Below are 11,297 nucleotides of genomic sequence, written 5' to 3'. Positions count from 1 at the left end.
AATTGAGCTACAAGGAAAACATTCTCAGTATTTTGATACTCCAGGAACGAATGGCTTTTATCGCTTCACCTCTGCAACAATGAAAGTGACACCTAGTTCATTCACCCCTCAAGGCTCCAAGCGCTTGCCATAAAGATATAAAACCCACCTTTCTGTCAGCACAAGCAAACATACACATGTGACCGGTTCTTGACCGACGGGTCAGCGACTGTATCCCTCTCATCAGTATTCTGCTGCACTAACATGACAAGGCTGGAGCAAGGCTATCCAAACATCGAGCAAAAAACGGCCTTAGAGAACATAACCATTCATAGAATGGCTTTTACTTTGGTTAATTCATTTATTGCCTGTATTTATCTCAATATAGCCTAGTTCTTTAGAATACTGTATTTCCTGGATGGCCTATTTCAGCCCAAGATTTATACAAAAGAAACTATAAACATATATATATATAACCTATACAAATACCCAGAAATAACTTCAGCTTCACCTAATGACGTAAAGAATATGAGCTGCTAACTCATTCCCTCGTCATCTTTTAAAACCTTCCCCTCTTGAGTTCATAAAAGACATCAGACTGCACTATAAAATGGAAAGGAATTACATGAGTGTACTGTATCTCCTCCCATTTGAACTTTGGAAACTCTCTGCTGTAGTAAAGCGTTCCCAACATGTGTAGTCATTCTTTCTGTTCTACACCACAACCACCTCTCAAACTGTGCTCTTCAGGTGAGTTGAATCTATAAATGTCCTCTATAATAGCCATCCGTATGGATCATACAGAAGCGCTGCGATCTAAACATGCCATTAAGTTATTCTTACGATAAGAAATGCTGATAAGAATTATTGCATGGCATCTCGTCTTTTTTGGTGCACTAATGCTTATTTTAAAATAATACTGCACTGTAACATTGTTGTAACTTTTAATTATTGTATACACTGTAAAACATTTCTACCTACTTCAACTTCAGTTCAGTTGATGCATTGAAGTTTTAAGTATAATCAAATTGGTTGTACAAGTCATTTTAGCTTAAATTATATTAAACCAACTTAAAATCTCAAGCTGAATCTTGTACAACTTAAAATATGTAGTTGAAATTGGTTAAATCATTTTAATGAGTAAGAGTAATAGAAAAAAAAATCTGCATGCATATGTTACGTATTACATGGAAAACATAGGTTTTGGTTGCATTAAAAACGTACATTTTAACTTTAGATGTATAATATTGATGCTAAATCCACTGCTGTTTTATATAGAATTGTACAGTTTTTAATGCAATTACATTAGAAGTAATTGTAATTAAATTACAGAAAAACAGGAGAAATTTTCAAGGGTAAGTAATTAAATTACCAAAATTAATAACACCTAACATTGATAGGGACAAAAATGCAATATTTTTTTTTTTTTATATATTTTATATATATATATATATATATATATATATATATATATATATATATATATATATATATATATATATATATAATTGAAATTGTATATATCTTGACTAAGGTGGTAAAAACACAAACAACTGTTAAGCAAAATATCACAATTTTTAAGAAATATTTTGAGGTGGGTGGGATCGACATCTGGTTTTTGTCAAGGCAAGATATCTCATTCTCTCATTAGGAAAGGATCAAATATTGCACCATGGCATCTTTAATCAAGCTGATGTGTTCAAACATTGCATGTGTGGGGGAGAAATTCTCAGAAATGGAAACACAAGGCTAATGAAACTTGATATGCTGTTTTTAACTGTGTTAATATGTGTGTAAGTGTTAACCCCTCTGCATTACATCTTCTGTTTAAGCAGACTGTGTATTACAGGAGCGATGCTGCTGTTGTGGATAGCATTATCTCTCACCTGGCCTGGTATAGTACACTCTTAATCTTATAAAATCAGCTGAATTAATCTAATAATAGGAGAATAAATGAACATGCAAGAACATATCCATGGCTGTGCTTCCCAAAAGCATTATATAAGTACACTCTCAGAATGAAAGACAGATAGAAATCTATCACTGGAGTAGTGCCCTTTCAAAAAGTACACTTTAGGTAGTCATATGCACTTTTAAAGTACTAATATGAACCATTTAGGGGTGAATAAGGTACAAAAAAGTACCTTTTTTTGCATTGTGACATTATTTCTATGACAATTAAGAACAATTTTAAGCATGGATATGAAGTATTAAAATAATATCAAGAATGACAATTACTACAAAAAAATGCAATTATAGCAGGGAAAATGTGCTTAATTGTGATTTCATGACAATTACCACTGTGGCAAATGTAAATTGCAAAAAATTAAATTAAAATAAAAAAATCTCAAATTTAAAACATCCATTAGAATTTTTCTAATTATAGCAGTTAGAATTTGGTTGGCAAATGTGTTTAGTTGTCATTAAAATAATCACAATGCAAAAATTTTAATGGCCCTAAAACAGACTTTACATACACACACACACACACACACATATATGCTAAAAATCCATTTTCATTTCTAGGCACAATTGGCTTTACGATCCATAGCATGAAGGAAGGTCTGTGTCTCGAGGACTCGTCTGAAGGAGCTGTTGAGTTAAAGACATGCAGTCTGGACTCAGTCCTGCAGCAGTGGAAGTGGACAGATCACTGGCTCCTAGTAAACACAGGGACCCTGAGGTGTCTTTCTGCCATCCGCACTGACCCAGTCCAGACTATCACTTGTGATTCTAGTGAACATATCAAATGGCAGTGCAAAGCTCAACAGCTCATCAGCCTGCAAAACTCTCTGGCATTGAGCACAGAGAAAGGAAAACTCAGACTGAACACGGGTGAACCCGACACATGGAAATCTCTGGATGCGGGCGACATCTGCCAGAATAAACAGAGTGAGTAGAAACCAAATAAAAAACAGCTGAATCATTTAATAACTATTATTTATTTCATTCTTTATTTGAATTATGTGTCTGCATTACCATGTTCATTTTATCTGGGTTGACATACACTCTTAAAGCTGCATTTGTTCGATTAAAAATTCAGTAATATTGTGAAATATTACTGCAATTTAAAATAACTTTTCTATTATTTCTAAAATGCTGATTTGCTGCTAAATAACCACATTTCTCATTATCATCAAAGCTGAAGAGTTGTGCTGCTTCAAATCTTTGTGGAAACTGCGATTCCTTTTTGAATATAAATTCTTTGATGAATAGAAATGTAAAAACAGCATTTATCTAAAACAGAGATCTTTAGTAACATTATAAACATCCTTACTGTCACTTTTGATCAATTTAATGCATATTTACTGAAAATTTACATAATTTAAAAAACTCCAAACTTTTAGATTGTAATCGTTACTAATAATCTAGTGAGTACAATATAGTAATTTCCATGAAAAAAATGTTGCAAATTGCATTCTTTTTATTTTAATTTTATTTATTTTCATCACTCTATTGTGAATTATAGGGGAATGTGCTTATTGTCATGAGAATAATGTCTGGCTTCCTTTTCACAAGAGTGTAAAGAGATTTCTGCCACATGTTTGCAACATGAAAAGAAACTCCACTGACCTTCTTCGGTTCGTCTCTTCAAGGTATGATGCTATAATATACATCTCATCTTCATTGATTCTGACAGGGTCCAGAAGAGAAAGCGATTTAGAGGCCGATGAGTTTGACTTTGCTGAAGGGCCGCCTGCACCGAGAATGACAGAGGCACAGATGAAGTTTTTACAGTGGTATTACCGCACAGAGGACCGTGAGTGTGCCAAGTTTGCATTTACTGTGATGTCCTTGTCTCTCATCCTTACAGAATTCAATTTTCCCATCCATGAAATGGCTTGAAATGCACATTTGGATGTTGCTGTGTGAAAAAGAGTGTAATTGCATCGCACTTATACTCAAACTGTTCAATGCCGTTCTCATTTAACAGCAACAACATGGAAGTTTGGCATGCTGGCATTTGCTTTTCTGGGTCTTCTGATTGGCGCTATGCTGATGGTCATGGGCATGATGGCTAACAGGTTAGTAGCACACGAGTAACGCATTGGGTTAAAATAACATAATGACTATAGTTAACAAAGAGTAGTTTTATATAAACAAGTAAAGACATACATACATAAGTTTGCTCAGTAACTCACCTGGTACTTTCAATGCAAAGTGCTCTGGTATGATTCATACTCGAAAAGAGTGCTCAAAGCTGTGTAAAAACAAGGTAAAATGGCATGGTCATCAGCTATTTGATTTCTGAACTGCTGCAATATGTGCATTAACCAAAGTCACGATTATCTGATTCTTTGAAAATTGAACACTATACATTTCACTTTGAAACTAATGCAAAACATGCAAGAAGATATGTGATATTATTTTTGCAAACAATGTTGCTGCAGGCGTATAATTTTCATGAGATTGGGTTGTTTTTCTTCAGATCAGTGTGTTGGTCTCTCTGGGTTATTTATAGCACCAATCCACAATTTCGAAAGAATAAAGAAAAAAAAAAAGCTTTTTTTTTTTTTTTTTAATGAAACTTCAAAGGTTTTCAGGCTTATTTCAGGCTCTAATTATTAAAAAGTTCAAATTATTTTTATAAGTGTGATCCATAAGGGAATATTTCATAGCTTCCATGTTTCCAATACAGGAATAGAAAACAAATAGCCAAATACAAATCAGCCTCTAAAGTCACAGCGGTGAAAGATGAAAGGGAGGAGTTGCAGGTCATGGTCACTGATAAGGTCACAGAGGTCAAGGAGGAGAAAACCCATTTCACCCCATCCGAAAACAACAGCCATAGGGATTGGGAAGAGCCTTCAGAGGAACTGAAGCCCGGAGAAATTGTGGTGACCTGGAAGGACGGGAATGTGTCTACTTTGTATCCCGAACCTGCAGAGGAAGGACAAGGGGAAGAGGACGTCCACAACACACATGTGGAGACTCTGTCCCAAAACTCCCCCCAAGCAATAGTTTCATCTGAGACAATTGCATTTTAACTTAGTCCTACTGTTTGTGTTGACTTTCACATTATATTCCAAATGAAGACAACATCTGATTGGTTGACAGAATATTTTAGAGTTAACCCAAGGCTATAACCACAGGAAAGGGGCAAATACCCACAGTAATTCAAATTTGATATTTTTCCACTGAGGGCAAAAAGTCATTATAAGAATAATTTTTAAATGTTTTTGAATAAAGTCTCTTATGCTCACAAGGCTGCATTTATGCTATCAAAATACTGTAAAAACAGAAATATTGTTAAATATTATTATAATTTAAACTATATAACTTTAAAATAAATAACTTTATTTTCATATATTTTTTGAGTGTAATGTATTCCCTGCAAATGTTTACAACATTGATAATAATAAAAACATTTTCTTGAGCGGCAAATCAGGAGGAATCAATTGCATTTTAATTTGTATTAAATTAAATTAAATTATCTGTATTTAATTAAATGTCTTAAAATATAAATATTTTAAATGTTGATAATATTAGTGTTGTACTGTATTTTGATCAAATAAATACTCTCTTAGTGAGCATTAAAGTTTTCTTTTAAAAACAATTATTTCTTGTAATAACTTTTGGCCACCAGTGTTTAATAATTATAGCACTTGGTTTCCCTAGCCCAAAATATATGCTTTTAACTTTGGTTCAACCAACCAGATTTATAATTACATAATATATTTACACATATATTAATTTCAAGTTTTATAGTTTATTTCAAAAGGCATTTGTCATAAAAAAAAATGCATCAAAATTGGTCGCGAGTTAACTTTTTTTCTGAACCATAAAGTAATAGTTTACCGTACAAACTTTTATGGATTAAACCAAATATTTAATTTTCATATCTTTATGCTTCCCATATCAAGCAATGTAAATTATTCTCTTCTCTCTCACTTGATGTGATGCAATATGATAAACATGGTAATTTCAGTGTTTCATCAATACTAACATTATTTTTTATAGTTTAACAAGAACAAATAAAGATAAAAGTGTTTATTTTGTCCTGAAACTTTCTTTGGTATTCTGTGCATGATTAGGTTTTGTGTTTTGCGGTGTAAAAAAAAAAAATAACTAAATAAAAATGTCCAGATGAATCCTCTGAAATTAATATATTAAGTGGAAATTGTTTTGCCACAATAAAATACAAGCATAATACTGGTGCAAAAAGTAGTGAAAAAAAAGTCAACAATTATAACAGAATGATCAGAAATGCTATCGAAGACATTCATTAGCACTCTGTCCATTTTCACACAGTTACTGCATTCTCAGGTAGCCTATGTGAGAGACGTTGCAATCCTTCAGGTTCTGTTAGCTTTGATGCTAAATGAGCCGATGTGACATCCAAACAAGCATTCCTGTCCATTATCAGAAGAGGGCGTCCTTACATCAGAAGATCTTGAAGCCCTTGAGCAGTGTAAGCGTGGGGGCTCGGCGTTTGCTCTGAGCTCTCGAGGACTTGACCGTAACCAGCTTTGCGGTGGCTGGGGTGGGCAGCTCTTTATAGCAGGCGGTGAGGGGAGGGGCGGAGGACAGGCTGATCGCAGATTTGTCTTCGCTGATGAACAGCGGACGGATACTCCTCTCTGTTTCTCGCCTCACTTCCCGAATGGCTTCGTGAAAGATGTGCTGAACGGACAGGAAGTCCAAGCAGGCGGAAACTTCAAAGAACAGGCAGCCGAACCGCAAGGCCAGAGCGGCACCATCTGCCTTACTCACCTGTCTAAAAAAGATGCATTATAAAATGTTTAACGAAAGCAAACGAAATGTTTCTATTCATCACAACTGTTTTCAACACTGATGACAATAATAAATGTTTCTTGAGCAGCAAATCAGCATATTAGAATGATTTCTGAAGGATCATGTGACACGGCAGCCTTAAGTAAAATTGTGAAATAAAGAGTTAAAGAAACGCTCTAAAGTAATAGGAATGGCACAGCAGAAACCACTAGGGATGAGCTGTTGAGGCTTTTATTTAAAGTGTGGCTGGCAAAGAAGCACACATTAATCTGCGGTTACATAAATAGATATTTTTGAACGAGTCCAGCTGTATTATGGTCACTTTAAGGATGATACTGCATAAATCATGCACTGTGTTTGCATAATTATAGGAAAATATAAAGGCGATGAATGGCCATTTCCTGGACCAATCAAATCTTTACTTAAACATTTCAGGGTCATGAAAAATTTAAATCTAAATAACTTGCGGTGGTACTAAGCATAATTGTCGTAATTATAGCCAGCCACAGGTCATATGTTCTTCCAGTTAAACTAACAAAAGGACATTCATACAACTATGTAAATACACATTTCCTGCTGTGTTTTGACTAACACACACTCTGAGACAGGACATTTGGCTGTTTAAGATTCACACTTAAAGGAATGGTTCCCCCAAAAAGGAACATTTGATGTTGAGTTTGTTTCTTCACAAAAACAGATTTGGAGAAATGTATCATTACACCACTTGCTCACCAACAGATCCTCTGCAGTGAATGGGTGCCGTCAGAATGAGAGTCCAAACAGCTGATAAAAACATCACAATAATCCAGAAGTAATCCACATGGTGATACAAACACTGCGTGTTTATAACAAACAAATCCATCAATAAGATGGTTTAAATTCAAACCATCGTTTCCAGCTAAAACACAAGTCCTTTATCAATATTATTATTTATTTCTCAAGTGAAAAAGTCGTCTAGTCTGAATCAGGAGAGACATATGCACAGATCAATAACTGCTTACCTGCAAAAACAGTCCAAAACAGTTCTAAACAAATATGTGGGTGGATTTTAATTCGACAAAAAACTATTTCAATAAATTAAAAATAAGTCGTGGCCTAATGGTTAGAGAGTCTGACTCCCAATCAAAGGGTTGTGAGTTCGAGTCTCGTGCTGGAATTGTGGGTGGGGGGAGTGCATGTACAGTTCTCTCTCCACCTTCAATACCATGACTTAGGTGCCCTTGAGCAAGGCATCGAACCCCCAACTGCTCCCCGGGCGCCGCAGCATAAAATGGCTGCCCACTGCTCCGGGTGTGTGTTCACAGTGTGTGTGTGTGTGTTCACTGCTCTGTGTGTGTGCACTTCGGATGGGTTAAATGCAGAGCACGAATTCTGAGTATGGGTCACCATACTTGGCTGAATGTCACGTCACGTCACATCACACATTATGGATTTGAATTTTGGCAAGAAACGATTGTTTGAAGTTAAAACGACTTAGTGATGGATTTGTTTCTTACAAACATACAGCTTCACAAGATTCACTGATGGACTGGAGTGGTGTGGATTACTTGTGGATTATTGTGATGTTTTTATCAGCTGTTTGGACTCTCATTCTGACGGCACCCATTCACTGCAGAGGATCCACTGGTGAGCAAGTGATGCAATGCTAAACTTCTCCAAATCTGTTCTGATGAAGAAACAAACTCATCTACATCTTGGATGGCCTGAGGGTGAGTACATTTTCTGGATGAACTATTCTTTAAGACACATTACCAGGCATTATATGCTATAATAGCAATGTTTACTGAAATCTAATGGAAAGGATGTTTAATTCACCTGTATCTCTCCATGTCCACTTTGTTGCCTAGAAGAATGACAGGAGCTTCTGGTTGCAGGCCTTTTGAGTAAAGGGTCACAGTCTCCAAGTACTGCTGGCAGGCCTCAAAGCTGTTCCGGTTGTCAATGCTGTAGACAATGATGAAGGCATTGGCCCAGCTCAAGTAGCGCTCACAGTTGACTGGTCCATCCTGATTTAAATAAAGACAGAGTCGTTTGCATACTGTAACGCTGCCAAGGTTATGCAACAAACTTCCGTTATGAGAACGTAAAAAATCAACCATTACGAGAAGATCAATCTGATACAAATATGAGATGTCAATCTGCATAAAGCAGAATATTCTCAAAAGAGACAAATGGACATCATTACCTGATCAGCCGTGTCCATCACTTTAACCAGAACCGGCTGCTGGTCCACAACTTCTTCCGAAGTGTAAGTATCCTGAAAAAAAAAAAAAAAAAAAAAAAAAAAAAATTATATATATATATATATATATATATATATATATATATATATATATATATATATATATATATATATATATATATATATATATATATATATATATATATATATAAATAAATATATATAAAATTTAAGAGAAACATTAAAACACTGTGCTCCAGCTCAAGTTACATGACAGCTGCATAATGTGCTTTGTCTTTAGATGATGTCTGTCTTTTCATTCAGTTCTTCACTAATAAAATAACACATTTCGGTTTCTGACATCCATGTGCATTTTATAATATATTTTATTATTATTTTATATAATGATTTCATAAAAGAATTACATTTGAACAAAATAAAAATGTGATACAACTACAAAGGACAAACTTGAAAAAAAAATGGTGCATTGGAAAAAGACTTAAGACAACGTTTTAAAGCGCTCTGGCAAAGACTGCAAATCTTAAAAATCAAAACCTGTCATTTTAGTAACATCAAAGCTGTCAGTTTAAGCCTCGACTTTTCATCTTCTGCCAAGGAAAAAACATAATCATGAAAATTATGAGTTTATGTCTCTAAGTAAAGTCTTTTAAGATTTAAAGTCACCCATCTAAGGATCTGAGTCTCCAATAATTACATCTGTATGAAACTAAACAGCCCTGAAGTTAATGCTCCAGTAAAGTAAAAAGAAATCTGTGTGACTGACATGTTTTGTGTTAAGATCAGAGTCTTAATCAGCATAGACACTGAGGAGGACATGTCTCCTTCTACATCCAGATGTTCAGTCACTCACTGTTGGTTTTTCAGTGACCGTTTGTTAAACTTTTACCTTCAAACTCCCCTCAGTATAAGGTTACATCATTGGTGACAACAGTAAAATCTGGGAAACTCACCAAGGTTTGGGTCATATTCGCTAATGAAGCGCTTCGTGAGGAATTTCACTGTAAGTGCTGCGGGGGGACAGACAAACTTCCTGTAAGGCTAAGTTCGGAAATATTTTCTATTACATAACAGAATGTTCCAAGTACAGAATAATGGGATATACTTTGCTTTTTAAGCATTTTTCTTAAAAATTAATTATATTATGTGGAAAAGTTTTATCTCTCCTGGTAAACAAACTAATAGTATTAACACTTTATGATAGCATAACTTTAATTATCAACATTATGCAATGCTTAAAAGATCAGTAGTTCAAATACAATCAAATATATATATATATATATATATATATATATATATATATATATATATATATATATATATATATATATATATAGAACAATACGAATTCAAAACGATTCACAGTGCATTCAAAGCACATTTTATCAAATTAAATGATGTTTTTTATTGTTATTATGAACATTGCATGGTAGTCATACCTGACTTTCCAGATCCCATAGCTCCCAAGATCACTATGTTACACTCCAAGGGCTCATGCTCAGGGACCGTGACAATGTTGCAAGTTCTTGCTTTCCCAAACATCAGAGACATCCTGAAGACGGGATGAGACAGAAGAATGAACTCTTGAGAGAGCAGATCCTAATCAAACAGCCCTTTGATCTTCTGAGTTCATACCTGATTGATGCTGATGTCTGATTTCTCATCAGCGCTCTCTGCGAAACAGCTTCAGCACAAACGACATGACCACAACCTCAGAGGACTCATATGCGCGTGCTGTCCGAGTTATTTTTCTAGGACACTGGAAGTCGCTTTTATTCGGAGAGGATGTGGCGAGAGGAAAATGGAGAGTGAAATGCTGGGATATTTTGGCTCGGTGGGCAGGAGCAGATGATGGACTCGATCTCAATCCAGTGGATCCGCCTCCTATGAACATAAAAGCTCTATCCACAGTTCATACTCCCTTTAACAGTTTGACTTTTGCGATGCGATGACTTTTGAAAGGATTTTCCTACAGGAAATTGTCGGGGAAAACCTTTTGACGACGTTCGTCGCGCGCAACAAAACACAAATAATTTGTGTTTAAACGTTCAATTAAGAACAACATTTATGTCACACTTTAAGCCAAAAATGATATGAAATGAATGAAAAGGGCCTCAGTAATTTTGTGGTGGCTCAAATAAGCGTAACTATCTTTTTGCATATATAGCCTAGTACTTTTTACTTTATTAACAGGCCCAAATGCAGGGTTGCCAGGTTTTCACAACAAAACCTGCCAAATTGTGGGGGGATTTGGCACTATATAACTGTATAACAATTCCGTGGAAAAACCGTGGATTTGGCAACACTGCCCAAATTTAAGAAACGAATCCTTCGGCCAATCATTTCACACGTGACGATAATGTTTGATGTCAGTTTCGCGGTG

At 35.3% G+C, this 11,297-nt stretch overlaps 2 protein-coding genes across 3 annotated transcripts; one reads left to right on the top strand and one right to left on the bottom strand.

The window, feature by feature from the left end:
- Window positions 1-584: 584 nt before the first annotated feature.
- Window positions 585-5,973, top strand: si:cabz01068815.1 (solute carrier family 51 subunit beta). Its single transcript, XM_042759509.1, has 6 exons — window positions 585-729; window positions 1,815-1,873; window positions 2,506-2,871; window positions 3,620-3,739; window positions 3,914-4,004; window positions 4,619-5,973. Exons 2-6 carry the CDS (start codon window positions 1,834-1,836, stop codon window positions 4,965-4,967), a joined length of 966 nt encoding a protein of 321 aa, XP_042615443.1. The 5' UTR covers window positions 585-729; window positions 1,815-1,833; the 3' UTR covers window positions 4,968-5,973.
- Window positions 5,530-11,119, bottom strand: rasl12 (RAS-like, family 12). 2 transcript variants are annotated; one of them, XM_042759511.1, is made up of 6 exons: window positions 10,550-11,119; window positions 10,354-10,466; window positions 9,868-9,924; window positions 8,900-8,970; window positions 8,530-8,720; window positions 5,530-6,697 (listed from the first exon to the last, which is right to left on the bottom strand). In XM_042759511.1, exons 1-6 carry the CDS (start codon window positions 10,576-10,578, stop codon window positions 6,364-6,366), a joined length of 795 nt encoding a protein of 264 aa, XP_042615445.1. In that variant the 5' UTR covers window positions 10,579-11,119; the 3' UTR covers window positions 5,530-6,363. The 2 variants fall into 2 exon arrangements, with proteins under 2 accessions (XP_042615445.1, XP_042615444.1); XM_042759510.1 differs by having other exon boundaries at window positions 8,900-8,973; window positions 10,550-11,115.
- Between the last annotated feature and the right edge of the window lie 178 nt (window positions 11,120-11,297).

The sequence above is a fragment of the Cyprinus carpio genome, chromosome A7 (genome assembly GCF_018340385.1).
Source record: "Cyprinus carpio isolate SPL01 chromosome A7, ASM1834038v1, whole genome shotgun sequence".
Classification (NCBI taxonomy): Eukaryota; Metazoa; Chordata; class Actinopteri; order Cypriniformes; family Cyprinidae; genus Cyprinus; species Cyprinus carpio.
Note: the sequence above shows the minus strand (reverse complement) of the source record. Positions and strands in the feature narration are given on the sequence as shown.